Source organism: Heteronotia binoei, chromosome 10 (genome assembly GCF_032191835.1).
Source record: "Heteronotia binoei isolate CCM8104 ecotype False Entrance Well chromosome 10, APGP_CSIRO_Hbin_v1, whole genome shotgun sequence".
NCBI lineage: Eukaryota > Metazoa > Chordata > Lepidosauria > Squamata > Gekkonidae > Heteronotia > Heteronotia binoei.
This window is the reverse complement of record NC_083232.1, coordinates 68198802-68223105: the sequence shown is the minus strand read 5'-3', so window position 1 is coordinate 68223105 and position 24304 is coordinate 68198802. Positions and strand designations below refer to the sequence as shown.

At 42.0% G+C, this 24304-nt stretch overlaps 1 protein-coding gene across 1 annotated transcript in view; it reads right to left on the bottom strand.

Moving 5' to 3' along the window:
* The window catches only part of STT3B (STT3 oligosaccharyltransferase complex catalytic subunit B), a 61177-nt gene extending 37181 nt beyond the window's left edge, over positions 1-23996 (bottom strand). The window contains exons 1-2 of the mRNA XM_060248826.1: positions 23461-23996; positions 1424-1532 (exon numbers count right to left, since the gene is read on the bottom strand). Of these exons, the coding sequence (XP_060104809.1) occupies positions 1424-1532; positions 23461-23762 (411 nt within the window). The 5' untranslated portion in view covers positions 23763-23996. The remainder of the gene's footprint in view (positions 1-1423; positions 1533-23460) is intronic.
* Between the last annotated feature and the right edge of the window lie 308 nt (positions 23997-24304).

The window sequence follows — 24304 nt, the reverse complement described above, 5'->3', positions numbered from 1 at the left end:
CAATAAAATTCTAAGAATCCTAGTATTTTATTGTTTTGAGACTTTTAAAACTACTAGTATCACAAATATTGGAAATATTGGAAAAGTATATGATGGTACAGAGATTCGTAACAATTTATCAAATTTCTACAGGATACATTCACATCTTGCAGTATTCTCAAGAACTTTTTCAAAGAGCAGTTCAACAGTGGAATCAGCTACGAAGGGATGGGATAAGCTCCCCCTAATTGGCAGTCTTTAATCAGCGGCTGGATAAACACAACAGGGATGTTCTAGGCTGATCCTGCACTGAGCAGGTGGTTAGACTAGATGGCCCTTATGGTCCCTTTCAACTCTGTGATTCTATGAAACTAGTAGAGCTATCATTCTTCATACCATAATACAAGTTATAGCAGGAAAAAAACCCCAGGATTTTAGAACTTTATTTATTAGCGCAGATCACATCAATGGAGACTACCCTGGTTTACACCATTCTTGGCCACCTTTAGGAGGGTGGCAATGGGAAACAGGAATATCAGAGAACAATGGTCATACAGAATTAAAATTCTAGTTTATGGGAATTTTTATTCCAGTAGTAGGCAGGATAACAATCTCAGTATTGGGGTTGTGCTGGAAGCCTCAAACTCTGGAAGTAAAAAAAAAAAAAAAAAGCACTAATCTTTCTATGCCTCACAAGTGGCAGTTTTAGTGATATTCTTAAAAATGGCAGCCACTACCATGCTGCCACCCAAAACTTCACCTACTTCTATAATACAATTTTTGCTCCAATTAACTGTACAGGGAATTTCCATCAGCCTACTCTGTAGAGAGGAAAGGGGGAATTTATGCTATGTCACTACTTTGAAGCAGGTTGTAAAAGAATGAGTGCACCCAGTGGTTCTTTAACCACTGCCTCTTTTCCAGAGATGAGAAAGTATTGCTTGGTCTCAGAAGAAGTCATCCATCACAAATGTAATGTGATTTGAGACAGGAAAAAATGTGGCCACCTCAGGTGTCTTTGCTTCTACCTCAGTCCCAAAGCTCCTCCTTCTTAATGGCTGCACTACACAAAAAGCAGATTCAAATGATGTACGTTTTGCTCTACTGGAACCTCTTTAGGCTGCAAGTCTGCTTGAATGCCACCTACACACATTTTTAAAATTCTCCATACATATAAAACTGACATATCAGGGTGGTATATGAAGGAATGTTTAAACGGATCAGCAGTCTAAGAGAGAAAGTCCAGCAACAAGTTAATACTTTTATTTGGAACCATTTGAACATCTCTGAACATTGAAAAGTTTTAAAATAGACCACAACTATCATTTCAGCAGTTTGTTAAATACACATCCAAAAAGCAAATGGGAAAAAAGTAACAGAAGACCTCTATTCTTAACATATTTACAACTGTTAGAGTTCTGTCAAATTTATATCTGATACTTACAGTCCCACCTACTATTCTTCCTAGTGGATACCATGCTCTTTCATCAAACCAATTTAAGAATTCATAAAATCCATGTGATGAAAGATGATGTGTTGATCTGTAGTTAAACCTGGAAAAATAAAGATTTTAATAAATTTCCATGAGTAATTTAGACTGCTATTCTACAGACATGTACTGGCAAATAAACTTGGACCTTGCTTCCAATAAACATAGAACTATGCTATAAAGTCTAACTTCATTCCAAGTAAACTTGAAGTTGAGTATTTCTCCATCTATCCAATCAATGTTCCATTTTCCTGTCTAACAATGCTTCCTGCTATTATTTTATATCACAAAGCAGCATGGAAATAGTTTAAAAATACTCCTGAAGTACACAGTTTTAACTTCAAATTATTTTTTACCAAATGTCCATTAATGAACTTCTACATCAGGAATTGGGGACTGGTTGGATTACTGACAATCTCAAATTGGCTGGTATACCGGCATGTAATTTATCCAAGTGTTAATGTGTAACTAGCCCAAGGTCACCCAATGAGTTTCTATGGGAGAATGATGATCTGAACTTGGGTTTGAAATTCTCACCGCTGCGCCATACTGGCTTTTGTGGAGTGGCTGCTGTTGAACAGAAGCAACAACATATTGAGAGGTCACAATTAGGAAACTAGCAACAAAAACCCAAAGGCTACTGTGACCAAAATCACTATAAAATCATACAGCATTTATTACAAAAAATTAATTATACAGACAAATTATACAGGCAAATATTAAAACAATATTCCATTAATAGAAAAACAGTCCAATAGTTGTAAATTCAATTCACAGTAATCCTGTAGAATTCACAGTGCTCCAGTAAATATTAATAGATTCCATACATGTAGTAATGTTCCATTTCTATAAATCCCAAAATGTGCAACAGGACAGCCGGTGTTCCAACTGAGCCAGCTGAACATTTAGCCTGTAAGAAATATGTATGAAGAGACATATTGTCCATCATAAACTTATGTACTGAGATTATATCGTCAAGGATGTTTTGAAATAGTATTATAATCCCATGCCTGAAGAAAGTATTGAAACAGGAACTGGAAAACTGGCTGTCCTGCTGCACATTTTTCATGGGATTTACAGAAATGGAACTACATGTATGGAATCTGCTGATATTTACTGGAGCACTGTGAATTTAATTTACAACAACTGGACTGTTTTTTTCTATTAATGGAATGTTGTTTGCATATTTACCTGTATAATTTGCCTGTCTTTTTTGTAATAAATGTTATATGATTTTATAGTAATTTTGGTCACAGTAGCCTTTGGGGTTATGTTGCTAGTTGAACAGAAGCAAGCAACTGGTCGAGTCCTCCCTCAAACGCCAAAACAGCCCTGGAATAGGTCTCCCCCACCCCTTACTGCAAGAAACCAAGGTTTGAAAGCTGGCAGTATTGTTATAGCTGCCTAGCAATAATGGAGATTCCGCTTTCCTTTCTTAAAGCTATAGGCACTGTTATTATTTTGGGAAGTTTTCACCCTCCTTTAAAAAAATATTTCAGATCTTTCTGCAAACCTGCACAGTTTTTAGGTTTGTAGACAGAGCTGTCTTGTCTGTTCATGACTTCGGCCTCTGGATTTAAGTTTCCACAGATCTGACCATGAGGAGAATTGATAATTTCTCCATATACTGTAGAAATACATAACATTTCAAGACTTTTTATTTAAATGCAAATGCAAATGATGTTGCTATGTGATTGATGATACATTATTAAAGAGCTCCGTGTTTTCAGTGTTACACAGCTTAGGTTAGTATACAAACCTGGTAGTAGTTCTACCTATTGTGACTATATGAGTGAGATTCTGTACAAATAATACATTTTATTTACAAAACTTTACTACCTTTAACTTTTATTTTTTCCTACCACTCAGCTAGCAAAAAGTAAAAATGTGTGCTTTGGTAGCACAGGTACAGAAGTTTACTATTCTCTCTCAAGTACCCATGGCGCAGTGTTAAAGCTGCAGTACTGCAGTCCTAAGCTCTGCTCATGGCCTGAGTTCGATCCCCAGTGGAAGCTGGGTTTTCAGGTAGCCGGCTTGAGGTTGACTCAGCCTTCCATCCTTCTGAGGTCAGTAAAATAAGTACCCAGTTTGCTGGGGGGATGACTGGGGAAGGCAATGGCAAACCACCCCGTAAAAAGTCTGCCGTGAAAATGTTGTGAAAGCAATGTCACCCCAGAGTCAGAAACGACTGGTGCTTGCACAAGGGACCTTTCCTTTGTCCTTTCCTCAAGTACTGAGGATACTTCCAATTTATCTTATAAAACTGTGGAGAACCCCTCCCCACTATGAGTTTTAAAAGTGTGGTTTTTTTCCTCCTCTTTGGAAGTAGCAGGAAGCCAGTTCAATTGCCTGCTAAATTACATCTATGCATATCTCCTCTCATGGATGGCTGCCTTGTCATGGTGACAGGGCTTGTGCACTTTAATGAGGCTGTGGGCTATGCCATGCAGGGTCACCCAAGATGGACAGGCCACAGCTGACAACCCAGATAAAATGTGATCCACTGCTGAAGGAATAGGCAAACCACTCCAGTATCCTTGCCAAGAAAACCCCATGAACAGAAACAAAAGGCTAAAAGATATGGTGCTGGAAAATGAGCTCCTCAGGTCAGAAGGTGCCCAATACGCTACTGGGAAAGAGCATTCAAGTAACCACAGAAAGAGTTAAGCGGCTGGGCCAAAGCTGAAAGGACGCTTAGCTGTGGATATGTCTGATGGCGAAAGAACAGTCTGATGCTGCAAAGAACAATACTGCATCACAGTGGTGTAGGGAGGGGGGGGGCGGGGAGGGCGGGTCGCCCCAGGTCTGGGGGGTCTGGGGGGCCCCCCGCATTGCCAAGGGGGGTCCCGAACAATGGCCGTGTTGCTGCGCTGCATCATTTTAACAAGCAGCTTGTTAAACTTCTGGATGACCACTTTGGAGGAGCTGGACCTTTCCTCCGATCCAGCAGGACTCCGAATCTTGTGCCCACTTGCTATCTAGGAAAGAAGCGCCAATCAGATCTCGGGAGGGGGTGCTGCGGGGCCTCTGGAGGCCGGGTCTCCGGGCGGCCATGTGCGGCGCCTGCAGGGCGCTGTGCATAAGAGGGCGCCGCGGGGGTCGCCCGGGCACGCTTTGTCCCTGCAGGCTCTTGGAGAGTCTGGGCGCCTCTTCTGCGGCTTTCGGTGGAGAGCCAGGCGTACACCTATCTGCATCTTCACCAGCACTGCCTTCCTCCTCCTTCTCCTCGAGTTAGGGGACTAGCCATACTGCACTGGGGATACGATGAGGACAACGGTGAGGGGGGACAGCTCCAGCCGGCTCTCTGGGGAAATAGGGGCGGGAGGGGGATGCGGGGGGTTGGGTGGGCTCTGAGCCCCGACGGGCACAGCTGGGGTGAGTTCGTCCCCTTAGCCCCACTGCCGTGGCCTGCTTGCTTCCCGCCGGGATCCTCGCGCAAGTTGGGAAGCGAGCGGCGAAGCTGCCCAGGCGAGGACAGGCGTAACATTCCTGACTGATGGGGTCGTCTGAACACTCGCGCCCCGGCTGCCTTCGGGCGCGGAATGTGCCTTCAGCCCCTACTTCTCCCCACGATCAGATTGTTACAGCTGTTTACACTTCTAAACTTTTAAGAAACTTTCCCTGCGACTGCTTAAACTGTTTGGTGTGGTGTTATTTAGAGGGCGGACTCGAAAAGCATCCAAACCCAGCCAAACCAAGATCAGGTTTTCAGATCCAAATTAACTAATCTGCAAATGGCGGGGGGTAAATAAGAGCACCCTTATTGGTTAATATAATTTGATCCCCCCTCTTTTTGTAGTACTGCATTAACGGTTTTATAAGTAATATTAAGTTCTGCCGTATGCTTTTGTCCCTCTTCCTTTCTCTTACACATGCCCTGGTGTATTCTATAGGACATACTTCTAAGAAAGTGCATAGGTTTGCAGCCCTAGAGGTTTTCACAAATGACTACTCAAAAAGTCTGTTTTGGTTTCCCTCTCATTCCATTGCACACTTGTTAACATAAACATATTTGGCTACAGTTATGAGTTATTAAAATGAGAGGCTAAACTAGTTGAGCACAACACATTTTTTTAAAAAATTCAGATGTATAGGCATCTGTGGTTGCTAGTTAGTAGCTATAATGGGCTTGCTGGGTAGTAGCTGTGAGTCCCATTGATTTCAGTTCTGTTTCTGCCCGTGTGTATTCTGATCCTTCTTGGACTTTCTGGCCTGAGTGCCCAAACCCCTGCAATATTGGTGTGCTTGCAAACTAAAGTGGAGAAGGGAGAATTGTACCTTGCCCAGTTGTAGTGGAAACATACTGAGTCCTTGGGGGGCGGGGGGATGACAACTGGCCCTCTATGCTGAACGGAAAGGTTGGATGTACTGTGGTCTGATCTGGCATGCATGGTTCAGGGCACAAGGGGAACAGCTGGGCCAGCAGGCTGCTTGTGGCATTTCTCCCTGTCACATGGTGTGGTGGGGTAATCAGGTTATCAATCACATGACCTAGATCGCACCAGCAGTGCCGTCTTGGGGGGGGTGCCGCCCCCAAAGTGACACCACTTCCTGTTTCCCCCCCCACAAGTGGTGGCCATTTTGGGGAAGTTACATCACTTCCTGTTTCCAGCAGGGCTCCCTCGCAAGTGGTGGCCATCCTGCGGAAGTGACATCATATCCTATTTCTGGCGGCGTGCACACACATAGGGGGGCCCACATAAATCTTGGGCCCCAGGCCCCCAAAGCCCTAGCTACGCCCCTGCTGCATCAGAACGTGGAATGTAAGACCTATGAATCAAGGTAAGCTAGACGTGGTCAAACAAGAGATGGCAAGACTGAACATCGACATCTTGGGAATCAGTGAACTAAAATGGACAGGAATGGGTGAATTTAACTCAAGAGGATCCCGTAGAAGAAATAGTGTGGCTTTTATAGTTAACAAGAGAGTGAGGAAGGCAGTAATGGAATACAGTCTCAAAAATGACAGAATGATCTTGGTCCATATCCAAGGCAAACCATTCAATATCATAGTAATTCAAGTCTATGCCCCAACCACTGATGCAGAAGAGGCTAGAGTGGACCATTTCTATGAAGATCTACAACACCTTCTAGAATTAACACCAAAAAAAGATGTCCTCCTCATCACAGGGGACTGGAATGCCAAAGTAGGAAGTCAAAAGGTGACCGGAACAACTGACAAGTTTGGCCTTGGAGAACAAAATGAAGCCAGGCAAAGGTTTATAGAGTTTTGTCAAGAGAACAAGCTGGTCATAGTGAACACCCTCTTCCAACAACCTAAAAGGCGACTCCACACGTGGACATCACCTGATGAGCAACAGAGAAATCAGATTGATTATATACTCTGCAGTCAAAGATGGAGAAGCTCTGTACAGTCAGCAAAAATAAGACCTGGAGCTGGCTGCAGCTCAGATCATGAGCTACTCATAGCAAAATTCAGGCTTAAACTGAAGAAAACTGGGGAAGCCATTAGGTCATTCAGGTTTGACCTTGATGACATCCCTTATGAATATACAGTAGAGGTGAAGAATAGGTTTAAGGAACTAGAGTTGATAGAGTGCCTGAAGAACTATAGACGGAGGTTTGTGACATTGTACAGAAGGCAGCAATCAGCATCATTCTAAAGAAAAATAAATGCAAGAAAGCAAAGTGGCTGTCTGATGAGGCCTTATAAATAGCTGAGGAAAGAAGGAAAGCGAAAGGTGAAAAGGAAAGATTCACCCAACTGAATGCAGATTTCCGGAGAACAGCAAGGAGAGATAAGGAGGCCTTCCTGAAGGAACAAAGCAAAGCAACAGAGGAAAATAATAGAATGGGAAGGACAAGAGATCTATTCAAGAAAATTGGAGAAATCAAGGGAACATTTTGTGCAAAGATGGCCATGATAAAGGACAAAAATAGTAGGGACCTAGCAGAAGCAGAAGAGATCAGGAAGAGGTGGCAAGAATACACAGAAGATTATACATGAATGATCTCTATGTCCCTGACAACCATGACAGTGAAATCGATGACCCTGAGCTAGCATCCTGGAGTGTGAAGTCAAATGGGCTTTAGAAAGCATTACTAACAACAAAGTGAGAGGAGATGATGGTATCCCAGTTGAGCTATTCAAAGTCCTAAAAGATGATGCTGTTAAAGTGATGCACACATTATGTAAACAAATTTGGAAACACAACAGTGGCCACAGGATTGGAAAAGATCAGTTTATATCCCAACCCAAAGAAGGCTAATGCCAAGGAATGTTCAAACTATCGCACCATTGCACTCATTTCACATGCCAGCAAGGTCATGTTAAAGATCCTACAAGCTAGGCTTCAGCAGTATGTAAATCGAGAACTACCAGAAATTCAAGCTGGGTTTTGGAGAGGTAGAGGAACCAGAGATCAAACTGCGAACATTCGACGGATTATGGAGAAAGTACGGGAGTATCAGAAAAACGTCTATTTCTGCTTAATTGACTATGCTAAAGCCTTTGATTGTACAGATCACAACAAACTGTGGCAAGTCCTTAAAGAGATGGGAGTACCAGACCACCTCACATGTCTCCTGAGAAACCTGTATAAGGGTCAAGAAGCAACTGTCAGAACGGGATATGGAACAACTGATTGGTTTAGAATAGGAAAAAGCATTCGACAAGGATGTATATTGTCACCCTGCTTATTTAATTTATATGCAGAATACATCATGCGGAATGCTGGCCTGGATGAAGCACAAGCCAGAATTAAGATTGCCGGGAAAAACATCAACAACCTCAGATATGCAGATAACACTATAATGGCAGAAAGTGAGGAGGACTTAAAGAACCTTTTGTTGAGGGTGACAGAGGAGAGCACAAAAATAGGCTTGAAACTCAGCATCAAAAAAACTAAGATCATGGCATCTGGCCCCATCACACCTTGGCAAATAGAAGGGGAAGACATGGAAGTAGTGATAGACTTCACATTTCTGGGATCCAAGATCACTGCAGATGGTGACTGTAGCCATGAAATTAAAAGACGTTTGCTCCTTGGGAGGACAGCTATAGCGAACTTGGGCAGTATAATAGAAAGTAGAGACATCACCCTGCCAACAAAAGTCCGTATAGTCAAAGCGATGGTATTCCCAGTAGTGATGTATGGCTGTGAGAGCTGGACCATAAGGAAGGCCGAGCGCAGAAGAATGGATGCTTTTGAGATGTGGTGCTGGAGAAGATTTTTGAGAGTCCCTTGGACTGCAAGAAGATCAAATCAGTCAGTCCTAAGGGAAATCAACCCAGACTGTTCACTGGAAGGTCAGATGCTGAAGCTGAAGCTCAAATACTTTGGCCACCAAATAAGGGAGCACTCCCTGGAGAAGATCCTGATGCTAGGAAAGAGAGAAGGCAAAAGAAGAAGGGGACGGCAAAAGATGAGATGGCTGGACAGTGTTACTGATGTAACAAACATGAATTTGAGCAGACTTCGGAGGATGGTGGAACAACAAATATGCTAATGGACTCTGATAGGAAATCTACCTAAGAAATTTGGTGCCAGGAAGTCTCCAGGTGATTCCAGGACATTTCCCAGAATGCCTTCCAGGAGGGCTCCCAGGATGTATCTGTGACCTAGGCAGACTGGGTCAGGAGGGTGGAGGGAGTGATGTAAATGGGGTGAAGACACAGGTTTGATAAAAGCCCTTGCTGCTAGGAGAAACAGTCTCTTTTTGTTGATTATTCGAAGGGAACAGACCTCTGAGTGATGGTCAGTCACAGCAGCCATCTTTTTCTAACCATGAGGTCTTCCAGGTAATGGGACACAGAGAGAGGAATCTTGTAACTTATTATTATTAGTGCCTATTTTAACATCAGTTTGGATATGTCTAGAAAAGGGAAAGAGGATTGTGTTTGTGACCAATCTCTTTCCAAATCCCTTTGCTGATCAAGTATCATGCTTAAGGATTCTTATAAACATTTTCTTTTCAGTATTTTTTTACTTTGAAGCTTAGTTCCCAGTCTCTGTACCACTTAGATCCTCCCACAGTTGTACTTGGTCCCCATAGTTGCTGGGTAGCAGGAGACACCAAGGCCAGGCTTCAGAATTAGGAAGGGGAACTGAGAGTCCTGTTCCTCCCAGTGTCAAAATCCCTAAAATGAACAGGTAGTTGCAGTGAGTACTCTAGTGGAAGGAAGCAGTAAACCCCTCCAGAGGTTAGCAATACAAAGGCGGGGATGGGCAGAGCCAGGTCAGCAAGTCAAAGCAGGCCTGTTCCAAAACAAAAACAAGGCATTTATGCTTTTAAATTCTATATATATGCCAAATAGTAATTTTATATGCTAAGGTTTGAGAAGGAAAAGTTATTGCATATATTTTCATCTCAAATTTATTTTATTTCCTGTGGTTTCAAAATTTCCAGAAATTTTACATGGCTATCCTTATCTTTTGATTAAAATAACAACTGTAAATGTTGTAATAAAATGGCTCAAATATTCAGAGAAAGGCAAAATGTAACCATTAGTCTTTGGTTGTGTTCTCCTTCAAGAAATAATTTAAAATGAATGTAGAAAGTGCTAAAGTTAGGCTTTAGTTGAAGCAGGATTCCTAGGACTATGGTTACAGGCTACAGAAATCACTTGAGTTGAATCCAATCATTCCCTTTCACTAAGATTTCCTCGGAATAAGTCTTGAAGCCTTGATAGAAGGGAGCCATCAGATTTATAGTACAGGACCACATTATTAGACATCTTTCTAAAGTTATACTCTGCATTCAGAATGGAATAAAAGCCCGTATAATTTAAAAACACTGACTCTGAAAGCCAGAAAGTAATTTAAGGAAGAAACGGAGTCATTCAGAAGTAATGATACAGGTCTTACTCTAAATATAATTGAAAAGCAATAGGAAAAATTATTTGTACTCAGATACTGAATGCTACTGTACTACACGGCACTAAACTTTTGTCAATAAGCATGACTTTTAAAAAACAATACAATTAATGCAAAAGAGTTTCAGATTAAATAGCAAGGTGGTAACACAATAAAAAGCAAACAACTCTTTTCACCTAGCAGCTGAGACAGGTTTTGTCAAGTCTGCTTTAACTCTGGTCAAGCCTGCACTCAATCTTTGGTTCAGGAGAGAAGCATCCTGGGTAAAGCCATACTGTATGCCAATACTGCTAGCTTGAACTCTCCTCACCCCCCTCCTTTCCTTTGTTATGTAGCTGTGCTTTGAAATGGGAATATGTGAAAGAGATAATCGGGCCTTCTCAGGCTGGGCGCGGGGGGGGGGGGGGGGTTGGAGTCGAGGAGGCGCTCAAGGCCAAAACCGGCCTGAGAATGAATTTGTAACATCAATGTGTGAATGTGCCCTGCATAGTACCCCTCCCTTAAGAATCCCTTTGAAGTGTACCTTATATGCTTGCATTCTACTGTATGATCTTTAGTCTTTCAATCTCCTTGTAGTCGAGATCTATGATATCAATAAACTAGCTACTTTGTTATCAACAAAGCCTCGTTATTGAATCAGCCGACTTGACAGGTTTAGACAGTCACCATAACTAAGGAGAGGTAAGAGTTCACATAAGCACCTGCAAGACGCCAGAGAGTAATTTTCAGTTTCTTTTAAAACAGTGCTGATTCCTTCATTGTATTTATGCTCTCTCTGCCTTTTCTGGTCAACTATACTGATAAAAAGTGGTAGGTTTCCATCACAGCAAGCATGGATTATAGTGATATGAGTGAATTAGCAGACTGCTTACAAACACTGAATATAGAAGAGTTCCTTGATTTAACTGAATTTAGATTTTTTTAAAAATCCCTTCAATTTTTTCCTCTGATTCAGTATATTAATAATTAAGATTCATCTGCAATAGATTAATGTCATTGTTTGACTAAGCCTTAAAGAACCATTTCTGGAAATCAGGCACCAGAAAACTTCTATAGCAAAGAGTTACTGATTCAGTAACTAGAATGTTTGAAACCATGAGGCATTCTCCAAGTTCTATGCTAGAATCTATCCAAGTTCTATCCAAGTTCATACTCGAAACGAAGTGTTTGTTATAGGGAAGTGAGACTTTCTGGACAACTGAAGGAAACCGTAATCGGCCAAGTATCCACTTATGACCAGCTTCTTGCAATTCTCTGTCTTAGATGCAAAGGCTTAGAAATTCTGCATCTTTAGTAATTCTGCATCTGCTGCCTTTTAGAGTTCAGAACTCTAACAACAGGACCAGATACAAGCATGAAAATTATAAAGTATCATTGTACCACTTTCAGGTTAAAAGCTTCAAATACTTCTGATTGTTTCCATTTAAGAATCATTGTTCACGCTCAAGGGGCTGAAAATATTAATGAATGAAGCCATCAGAAATCACAGTACGATCTTAGGATCAAACCGACTTCCTAGTCAAGTCTGAACAGCTTTTACTAGCAACAACAGAATCATGAGATGCCAGATTTAACATGACATGTGTTTCTGAATCTAAATCTAGTGCTTCTGAAGTCTGTGATAAATGTTAGATGTGGGATTTTTTAAGTCCTGAATTTATCCCTAATATCTAATAAATAGCCAAGGGTTGGGAAATCTACATAATTAGACCAGCCACAGCTAAGGGAAACAAACAGGTATGTAGACAAATCTTATTTTTTTAAAAAACCCATTAGATATGTTAAGGCTCAGAAAAACAGATTTTTTTTGGATGGGGAAGTATTTCCCTCCTGTTTCTTTCCCAAGGACTTCCCCTCTCACCCAGTTTAGCTGACAGAAATGCTTAAGGCAAAGTTCACATTCCAAATGTATACCATAAAAAACGTTCTTCAATTTTTCCATAAGAAAAATGAGAAATCTGAAGAACACCCAAGAAATTCTTATTATTTTTTCCCCTCATTTGGAATGACAGAAAGATTAACTTTTACTCAAATGTGTTGTTTTATGTAAGACAATCTACAGCACTAGATAATAATCCCTATCTATATTTTATGACTGGGGAAGGCAATGGCAAACTACCCTGTAAAAAATCTGCCATGAAAATGTTGTGAAAGCAACGTCACACCCCAGAGTCAGAAACGACTGGTACTTACACAGGGGACAACCTTTACCTGTCTGTCTGCGTTCCGCAGGGCCTGTAAGACCAAGTTGTTCAAGCAGGCCTTCGATGCTTGACGAAGATGGCTGCCACCGGACATCACACAGAACGCCGGTGATCACTGTTTGGAATTCTAATGCCGCTATAATGTAGGGATTCAGCACTTTAAAATGGTTTTAATAATTTTTAATTGTAATATGTTTTTTAAACTGAAAATGTTAAATTATGGTTTTATATATTGTACTGGTTTAATTGTGTAGATACTGTGAGCTGCCCTGAGTCCGCTTGCGGAGAGGGCGGGATATAAATCAAATGTAATAAATAAATAATAAATACCTTTTTATACTGTAGGCATAAACAATATTTTTCAAGAGGTATTTATATACAAATAATTTTAGCAGAAATTAATCAATATATTTAATTCTCAACATGGTTGAATCTGTGGTTACTTAAATCCAGAGACTGGAGAGATGAACAGACAAGAAAAATCTTTCTTACAACTGAACTCCAGACTACACAGATGGCTTATTATTTCTTTAAAACATTTATTCAATTTCTTTTGGAGAAAATGGCTGCTTTGGAAGGTGGACTCTACTGTGGTCCCTCCCCTCCCTAAACCCCTTGATCAAATCTCCAAGTATTTCGGAGCCCAGATTAGGTAATGCTACAATAGCATTTCTAGATTTCAAGCCTCTATTTCTGACAGTAAAAGGCAGGGGCATGGTCCTTTCCAGGGCTGCTTTGGTCTTTGAGGGGCACTCACTGGACTGGTCTGGCAACAAGCTCTGGAGGACTTGCTGCTGCCTGACTTACATGACTCAACCAGGCTACTTGTTATTGTTCAGCAGCAGCCACCCCACAATACCCAATGTGGTGTAGTAGTTAGTTTCAAATCCTGTTTTGAATCCCCATTCTGCCATGGTGCTCACTGGGTGACCTTGGGCCAGTCATATTCTCTGAGCCTAACCTACCTCAAAAGATTGTTGTGAAGATAAAAATGGAGATAAGGAGAAAGATGTAAGCTGAAAAAAGGCAGGGTATAAATGAAGTAGATAAATAAAAAAAATAGCAGAAGTTGGTAGAAAGGAGAACAGGAAACAGAGAAAATTAAGAATATGAAGGATGCCAGGGAAAGGTAAGAGGATACATGAATAAAGAGTTCAATATTTTCAATATTATGAAGTTAATATCCAGTCCTAACTACTTCTCTCTAAATAATATGTTCTTCCTAAATACTACAGAAATTGGTTTCTAACATGAACTTTTATTTTTTTTCCTACCTCTCAGACAGCAAAAAATGGCAATATACCTGCTATGGTACCATAGGATGCAGAAGTTTACAACACTTTTTGAACTATTAGGTATAGTTACATTTTTAAAATAGAAAACAAACATTTATACTTTTAAATCCCATAAATATGATAAATAAGACAATTTGATGAGTTGACTAAGTTATAAATGATGAATTCTATGTTGTTAAATCAATAAAATAAGTCTTTATTGAAATAAGCATATATCCATTTCCCCCTACTATTTCTTTATTTTTCTCCAGAGGCCTCAATTTCTGGAAATTTTTCATCTAAACTCAACTATAATTTTCTTTTTATCAAAAAGCTCCAAAAATGTAAACAGTACATATGCACATGTTGCAAAAAAACCCTGAGTTCAGGTGGCATGGGGTGTCAGATGTTGCAGCAGCAGAAGAAAGTGTGTGCATTTTTTTGGGGGGGGGGAATTGGAAGCAGCAATGAAAGATGAGGAAAGGTAAGGAACTGGAACTAAAGCCGACAGAAAGAGAAAGGAAGCCAGAGCCACAGCCAATGACAAGGGGAAAAACTGGTATGAGTTCTTCTATGAGTTCCAGTCTTGTATCTTTAAATTCAAATACAGTTAATTCATTTCTTGGGAAGTTCTACTGAACTAGCAATTGGAAGAAACTAGTTAAGATTCATGTTGCCAATTTACTGGATATGTGTGCTAAAAGCACTAGCCAATTTTCTATAGCTCTAAGAACCAGCCCAAAAATTTAAGAGCCAGACTTGCTTTTCAGTCTTCAAAGTTTCATATATTAATTACCATATCTTCTAATTTTTGATACCACAAAGCCTAATCCTAACCTCTCCAATTTCTTGTAATTCTATTGAAGTTATTACAAAAGTGCTATATATAAACACACATAGGGATAAGCCCTGGTTGTCATTGCTCCAACAAAAAACCAATCCCTAACTCTAGCCTAACTTCTCCCCATTTTCTGATCATTCCAATATGGCTTTAAAAGCTCCACTTAACTGGATATTAGAGCCCATACATAAAGCAACTAAAAGATTGGTGTAAAGCTAACACATATTTTATGCTTATATGAAATTATAAATGAGCAGTGTACTTTTCATTGTGTCAACCTACAATAAAACCATTCTTAAAAATACTAACTACCATGGTGAAATTTCTAGGCACAGTGGCAACCTGATGGCTGGGATTGGTCCAGCCCTGCACTGTTATACATTGGCTCCAGGGACTAAATTCATGGACCTCTGTAGTAAATAGATCCCTAAATGAGAGCCAGTTTGGTGTAGCGGTTAAGTATGCTGACTCTTATCTGGGAGAACCAGGTTTGATTCCCTACTCCTCTACTTGCAGCTGCTAGAATGGCCTTGGGTCAGCCATAGCTCTCACAGAGCTGTCCTTGAAAGGGCAGCTTCTGTGAGAGCTTTCTCAGCTCCACCTACCTCACAGGCTGTCTGTTGTGGGCGGGGGGGAAGGTAAAGGAGATTGTAAGCCACTCTGAGATTCAGAGTGAAGGGTGGAGTATAAATTCAATATCATCATCATCATGATTGTCATAGTCTTCACTGTCTTCTTTTCATCACCAACCTGCTGCGAACTTAGTCACTAACTTAGTCTGCTAAGAAAGCAAAATGCTAGACTCAATGAACCTACAATCTGATCTCTTGAGTTTTATTTTTTTCCGATTTTAATTTCCTAAATTTTGCTGTAAGGAACAGAAGTTTATACAGGATCTCAAAATAAATTTCTTCCTGCTGTTTTACTAAAAGCAAGTCAGGAAAGGACTGATCATTACAGGAGACTTATTGTCAAATGATAAAAGTACATATAGAAGCAAAACAACAGGAACAGATTACTTTAAAAGAGTGCCAACAACAGAGATCTGGCCGAAGGTCATGAAAGCATTTATTTTCAAAGGCTTTTAGATGTTGATGGCTCAGAATGGACTATTTTTGTGAGCTCCACCAGGGGGAGGATCATGTTGAACTCTCTTTTCATAGGCACCGCAGGATCAAGGACTGCTGCTTCACGGCTAGCATTCATGGACAATGACACAGGTGTGTGATTAAGACCTACCCAGGTGGCTCAGGGAGAGCTACCCTCCCATTAATTCTAGCCAGTCCTCCAAGCTCTTCCTCTTGCCTACCTTCAACTGTTTTAATCCCCCCCCCTAGTTTATCTCCATTTGTCCTTCTTTCCCCATCCCTTAGTTCCCCACTTCTCATGCTGCTATCCTGCCTCCTAACTTTCTCTCTCTCCTCCTCTTTTGTTCCTTTCTCCCTCTTCACTCTTCTGCAGCCACATCTACACCTCCTTCCTTCCTATCTGTTTTATCCCTTCCATTCTGCCCTCTTCATCTGTCAGCCTTACTGTCCCCTTCCCAAGCCTGGTTCTGCCCTCCATCCATGGACATAATATCATGTATCTTTTGGCTAACATGATTGGATCAGACAAATGACTGACAGGTTTGCCAATACGGGAGTTTCCATGGCAGCCATACACCCAAGTCCTCCAGCATGTCAGCTCTCAAGGAAGGATGCAATGTGGGGATCGGGCCCTCCCTTGGACTGCCCAACAACCTTACACCTCAGTTCTAACAGATCCTAGATAGGTGGAGGCATAGAACAGTACAATCACAACATTTCACATTTTCAGCAGCAAGCACTGAACAAACTGCACAGTGCAATGGTGTGATGTGACTGAAAAACAACAGGACTGCAAAAAATAAATCAGCTGTCTTTTCTTGAAAGACAGGATGGTAGAATAAAATGGCTATCCCTCAAATTGGTATCCATTTTCTTTTCACCAGCCACCCAATTTGATGGATGACTGGCTTGGCAGTTTTTGCTGTCTGCAACCAAGGCTACTATTACACATCTAGGGTGCCCATCCAGAGAGTGTAAAAAAATGTTCTTCCAAATTTCTTGTATACTAACATACATAAATGCAATGAGGATTCAAAAAATGCCATCCACATTGATTGCATGGACCATATGGCAACTAAAAGTACATACAAGCTTGTCACTGTGGAACATACAAACTGGGGAAAAAAGAACTTCCTGAAAATTAACAGCCCTACTCATGGATTGTACACACACACACACACAGGCGAGGCTGTGAATTCTCAAAGTTTTTTCCCAGTTTCTGTATTTCCCAGTGACATGGACTGTTTATAATGTTCAGTAATTCTTTTCAAAGTAAAATAAGGCTTAGATTATTACAGTCTCAAGACCAGAATACAGTGTAAACATAATTTAGAAAAGTAAAAGCAAGTATAGTATACAAAACTAGTGATCTAAATTTAAGAACTTTTAAAGTGCAAATCCCGCAGTCTAAGAATCAATGCACAAAATTAAATGTGTAATCTCTGAATTCTTATCTGATAAGAGCCAATGAAGTCTTGCTTTGTTTGTATTAATATAACGAGGTGTCCTATCAATTAAGGCTAAGAACAGAATCATCAAATACAGGGGAGGCCAACGGTAGCTCTCCAGATGTTTTTTTGCCTACAACTCCCATCAGCCCCAGCCACTGGCCACCTCTGACCTAATAGTTTCAGAAGCACAAAAGCTCTTCACATACACCCATCACAGCCTGAAAGAGCTCACTTACTTATCTCTTTGTTGTATCACAGTCTATTACGTTTACAAAGCAAACAGAGGCTGGTACACAAAACAAAGCTGTAAAATAAAAATTAGCTATTTTTAGAGGAAAATGTGGAATGTTTTTAAAAATAAAGCATCAATAATTAAATGTCAGAGGAAGTGTCATTTTTCCTGGGTTAAGGGTCTGGATTTCTTTAAAATACAGGAACCTCTTCCCACTGTTAGGAGACTGAAACATTTCTCATACAAAAACTTTCACCAGCACTAAGTATATTTCACATGAAGTCACACAAGCAACTGCAATGTATTAGCTGAACGACCAAGCATCCACAAAATTATGTGCATGGTTATTCCACTGAAAGAGACAAATCTGAGTAATTATGGAACTTCAACATACTAGTGAAAGAAAACACAAAAATACAAGCACTGAATCTGTGAACTCATCAAGTCTAGCTCATAAGCACCTCCTGTAGGTGTTCTGGACCAGTTCCTCCAAAGATGTATTCTATTCTGATCATAAACAGATATTAAGAGGAGTAGAGGGGTTACAGAACTAAAGTGTCACCACAGAGAAAAAATCAAACATCTGATAGAGAGGGAGAGAACCAAGTGACAACTCAACAAATGTAGGTGCAAACATTCTGAATCATTTTCTTTAGGTAGTAGTCTTCCACTGTGGAAATGGTGGAAAGTGCCATCAAGTTGCTGCCAACTTATAGGCAGGAGACTAGCAAAAGTGATCTGCCATTGCCTGCCTTTGCGCAGCAGCCTTGGATTTCCTTGGTGGTCTCCCACGTAAGTACTAACCATGGCTGAACCTGTTTAGCTTCCCAGATCTAATGGGACTTGGCTAGCCTGCAGCACGGTTCTTAGATCAAGCCACAATCAGGATAAAATGAGCTTCCTAGTACCCCGAATTACAAATCCGTAAATACTCCCTGGCATAATGGAACACAAGCTGACAAATATGAAGCATATTAAGGGAAGTTTGTAGGCTGATACTACAAATCAATTTAAAAATTGCCCCACTAGAAGAAAGTGCTCCTTTCCCCAGGCTGAATTACCATGTTTGGTTAAATGTATATGAGCAGGGGAGGACAACTAATGAATGGGAAGATGAAATATAACAGTTATGTTATGCTATATTATCTTAACAACAATTCTGTAATTTAGGTCAGTATTAGCATCACTTTACAATATTATTAAAGTTATTGTAGATGAGGTGCTGTGAGAAAGTGGCTTATGGCCTTTTAGTGAGCTATAAGTAAAGGCAAGATTTTAACTTGAGGAATTTCTGATTCATAGCTCCCACTATTACTCTTGTAAGTATACAGCTTTCTCTAGCATAGCATGAGCCACAGTAATATTCAGATTCCCTCCACCCCACAATCATGCTGCCTACTTCTTTTTAGCATCATTCTCACACTTCCACTCACCTGTTTCACCTAAACACTTAGGGACACATTTGTTCTGAAAATGAATTTTATACTTCATGGATAGTAGTAATTTCATACCCACAGTGTCACACTACTTTGGTACACGGTACAGGATCTTTCTAAGCTCACTATCAGTAGTGTCATCTGAAGTATCTCTGTTGAAACACGTTCAAAATTCATTAGAATACTATGCTAAGACCAGTGACCCATATAGCTCAGAATTCTATGAATGGCAGGTAGCCAATGGAAGGGGGGGAAAGAGGGATGCTGGAAAATGTCAAAAAAGTGATGTGCTAATAAGTTGATAGTCAATTTCAAATGAAGTGCATTAACAACAAAAACTATAACAAATAAGGTATAATTTTATCCATATATACTAGGGGTCTGCCTCCTGTGGCAACAGTTCTCTGATTGCACCTACTACCCTGTGTCAGAAATCTAAAAATGACCACAGGCTCTAGAATAATTGAGGGCCCCTGATATATACAATCAGACTCAAAGGAGGCTGAATACAAAATCACATGTTAATGACACAGAAAAATCTAGTTTCACTGCTCTGTCTTAAATGGATCGTCATTTGAAAATGAACAGCTTCTCTGTTCCATCGGTTGCCAGTTTAATCTGTATTTTGGTGAAAGCCTTTCTAATAAACTTCCATATGTTAATAATCAGTGATCAGATAGATCTCACCCATAACTTTTAAATTAATATTTTACATCTGTAAGTTGGGAAATTACTGCATATGTTCTTATAAGAGTCAATTTTTTATTTAAAAATCCAATTAGCGTTACTTGTGAGGGTATGAAATTATTGAGGACACAGGAATCCCACTGATAAAACCAACGGCCCCATCTAATCCAGCATCCTGCTTCTCATAGCAGGCGACCAGATTCCCATAGGACCCAAGCCTTCTGCTATACTGAAACACCCGGAACTCTTGAGGCTTTTCTTGTAAGGAAGGTGGTCCAATAAGAAAGGTGTTCCAACTGCCTGATTGTTTTAGTTGCCTTTCTCTACACCTTTTTAAGATGTCCACCACACAGATCTCACCCTGCTGCAAACAGAGGCAGGCAGGCACAGCACCACTCTATGTACCAGGTGCTTCTAAAAGGCAGCAACTACAACTGCAGTTTTATAGAGACTTCACAATTCACTAGAAGATCTTGACCCATGGGCTGAAGACTACTGCATTATATGCACTGAAATTTTAAAATGGGGCCAGAGGACAAAAGAAAAAAAAATTACTTGTAACATTTTGAGTTTAATTAGAAATTATTTTTTTAAAAAGATGTAAAACCCATCTTATTTTGTTTGGATTATGTACATATAAATAGTGAGCAAATAGAAACATGTACAATTGTATTCTGCATGGAAAATCTACATGTAAATGTGCCATAGATCTCATAGTCTTCTGAGTGAATTTTTACAATTTTAATTTGCTTATTAAAACACCATAGAACTGAACATGCACAAGACTGGCTTGTGAATTTAACATAACACAGTTTTAAAAGGTTACTAAATATGCTCCCCACTCTGGTAGCTGTAACATTTGGGGCTAGGGGACAGACACATTAAGCAAATCACAGTTTTGTTTTTTTCTATGAGAACAGGCCTCTGAAGCCCTTGGGATCAAATAAGCCTTCCTCCCCTTGAACATGCACTGGGACACTGAAAACATCCTGGCTCCTGAGAAATGCAGTTCTCTGTGAAACCCAGTGGATGATAATACAAACTGTGGTTTGTTCTCCAGTCTACAAACAGGATTCCAGACTAGTATGGATTGGAATCCTGGTTTTTGGACAACAGAATAGGCCAGTTTGCCATAATACTGGATATGGTCATCATCACAAGGTGCAGTCCCTCAGTTTTTCATATCCAAGCTGAGTCTAAGGAGAAGAGAGAGGCAATGCAAACGCCAGAGAACTTTAGAGATTATTACATCTGAATTCAGATTACAGTTTATTCTATCCCACAAATCTTAACTTGAGCCACTGCAAAATCAAGCCTGACTCTTCCACTGCAGTTGCATTTCAGGGTCTATATTTTTAAAGAACTTAACACTGATTACTCTGAGCTTCTAACTTCACTGTAAGCCATTGTATCTATACCTGAAGTTAACAGTAAATGTGCATGTACCATATCAGCTTTTTTTTAAAAAAAATCTATATCATGAAAATGCACCCTTAGAAAATTTTTAGTCATTCCTGTATATATTCAAAGTATCAGATTCCATATTCCAAACAGTTTAACATTACCTTATTTTCAAAATATTAAATGCTGAATCTTGTTAAAATGTCTTTTTCTACAGTCTATAAGTGACATAGAAAGGACGGGCACAGATAGCAAAAGTGTATCTTTAAAGTAAGTGATTTTCCCCTGCACTGTACCATGCATCTACTAAAATATAATTTGTATAAAGGCCGCAGAACCTGTAGCATACATGCTACTAGAAGAGATATAGCTGCTTCAAGCACAGAAATTACTTTGGTTCATCTAGCTAGTATTTCAGACTAGCTACAGCTTTCCAAGGTCTGAGGCAGATGGCCTAAGATCATCTTCACTGAGGATGCCAGGGGTTGAACATGAGACCATATGCATGCAAAGTACATACTTTATCCCTGAATTAGGGAATTCTCCAAGTGTGTACATCTCACAGGTATGCCACATGTATTTACTAAAATATATTGTTGGAAGGCAAATGATCAAACAGCCTTGCTTAAGCTTAGCAAGTACTAGTCTGGTCAGCACCTGGATAGGAGACTTCCTGAACCTAAACACTCTGCCTTACTTTCCAGAATGGAAGAGATATGGGATATAAATGTAACAATCATATTTGCATCCTACCCTTTCTCCAAGTACATAGCCTTATTCCATTTTATCTTTACAAGCAGCATGTAGACACGCCAGGCTGATTGTGAATACAAGAATCGCTGGTTCAAGGTCACTCAGTCAGCTTCATGGTTGAGCAGGAAGCTGAACATAGATCTCCCTTACCCGAGTCCAACTTTCTTTTCCATGGCATTACACACTGGTGCAACTGTAATTGCACAGTGATGTAATGAGTGAAGCAGATCAGGATATGTCCCATAGAGTTTTCTAACATGAGGAATGACCTTTTCAAATACATAAGTTCAATACATCCCTTCCTCACAAGCAGTGTAGTACTCCACATGGTAGGGTGGAAGTATCATGGGATTAAAACAGGTGATGCAATCCACACAGGAAAGGACACACAAGCCCTCACAATACTGAGAAGAGGAAAATGCTACTACATACACCTCCAAAAGTGTGCTACTAATATAAATTAAAAACACAGGAAACTCCTACTAAGAAATGACCTTTTTTGTGCTCTGACAGCACAGTCTCTCTCCAGACAAACAGTATTCCTGAGCCTGTGGAAACTGACATCAAGACTGCACTTGCCTCAGGGACATTTGACTAAGATCCAAAGTGAAATCTACAAATACAGGGTTTTTTTTTAAAAAAATGTGAGAGACAGCAATAGGTCAATGTGATGGTTAAATGATACACTTGTATGCATACCCGTTTGCTTGCAAGCAAACCAAAATCCCTTGAGAAGCAACACTGCAAAGAGAAAGTGTACTGCACTAACATTAAAAAAGCAACCCACATTTCAGTATAGGATGGTTTCACTTATATTTTAATTTTTAAATTTAATCCAACGTTAGCAGCAGTACCTTTCTGCTCGCCTTTGCAACTTTCTTGATTACTTCCTGTGCCCCCAAATCACATTCTGCAATGTCCCCCAGAGGTGAGTGAGTGTGTGCATTTATTTATTTATTTATTCAGTACAGTTCACAACCGAGCTGGCTGGAAAGTGTTAGAGTGAGATACTAGTTTTAGCCTCTGCTGGGACCGCACTGATTTCCCCGAACACTCTAAATAAGATTGCAGGGTTAGCTTTGCAGATATCCTTCTGTGGCACAGCAGCGCCGAGCCCGTAGCTAGCAAATCTTATGGGCAGAGACGAATCCACCTGTGATACGACACATAACCGCCCCCTCTCTCCGGCTTCTTCGCTAGCGTCCCATGAACAGTCTAAGACAAGGAGGGCCCCCATCTCCCTCCCCTGCCCAAAGCGGGCGCTCCCCTCGCTTTACCGCCCCTCCTCCCCCAATTCTCACACACGCCCGTCGCCTCTGCCGCAGCGGCGAGGATAGCGGGCGCAGCATAAGTTTGCAGAATGAGTACACGAGCGAGACTCCGGGCCTCCTTTGCCACGATCGGACACACACCGAGGGGTTTTCCACCCCCTAGTTCTGGGGCAAAGGCGGATGGTGTCCCAGTCCCGGGTCTGCACGAGTCACCCCAGCTGCGCCCGTCGGTCCTCACCCCTTTCACCCACAGCAAGGCAACTTTGCCATGTCTCCTCTCCACCACTCCATCCCCGGGGCTCCAGCTCGGTCCCTTCACCTCGAAACTCTGTCCGCCCGGCTTTGCACCATCAGCACCTGGCCTCCCACCGCCCGAAGGGCCCCACGGACGTCTCTTCGCTGCCTCTCGACCCCTCCCTTCCCCGGCTCCCTCAGCCCAAGTGCTCGGGGCAGCGGAGGGCTCTCTTCTCCCCAGCCAGCCCGCGAGGGAAGGAGGGAGGGAGGGAGGGACTCTTACCAGGGGTCGAACTCGTGGATGATGCTCTCGAAGCGGATGACGGCGAAGAGCCTAGAGCTGAAACCGGCCAGCCAGGCCAGGAAGAGGATGGTGAAAGAGAGCAGCGACTGCCAGCCCGCCGGCTGCGACAGGCCCCCCGACAGGCCGCCCCCGCCCGCCGGAGACCCGCCACCCGTCGCCGCAGAGGAGCCTCGGCTGTTAGCCAGCGCTTGGGAGCTGCCGGCGGCGGAGTTGGAGGAGGAGGAAGAGGCGGCGGCGGCACCGGGCTTGTGCTTGTGGTCGGGGGCTGAGTGTTCCGCCATGTTGCTCCGCGGGCTCCTCGCTGTCTCTCCGCCTCACGCGCGGGCGGGCGAGGGGGGGGGAGCAGGAGGAGGGGCAGACTCCACCCCGTTCCCTCAGCGCGCTTCGGAAGTAGCAGCGAAGCGGCTGCGCCGGCTTTCCGAGGGCCCTTCCCTGGCGGCGGCAGCAGCAAAGACGATGAGCGCAGCGGCGGCGGTTGCTGCCTCCCGCCGCCGTCTCCTCCTCCTCCCCCCCTCCTTCTTCTAAGTGACCCAGGAACTGCCGCCCGATGCCGCCGCCAACATCCCAGTGCGGCGCGAGGCAGAGGAACGGGCGCGAGACCTGGGCCGCGCGCGCACGCGTGATCGCGGTGGGGGGGGGAGAGGGGGAGGAGCGCCTGTGAGAAATAAGCTGGACGCTAGAGCAGGGAGCGAGGGGCGGTGCGAGTCGCACGCGCGCACACACAAAACCCTCGAGGCTTCCGTTAGAAGGGTGAGCTGACCAGAAACAGGGCTCGAAAAATGAGCTGCTACTACAGCACGGGGGAGGAAAGGAGGGCCCACTG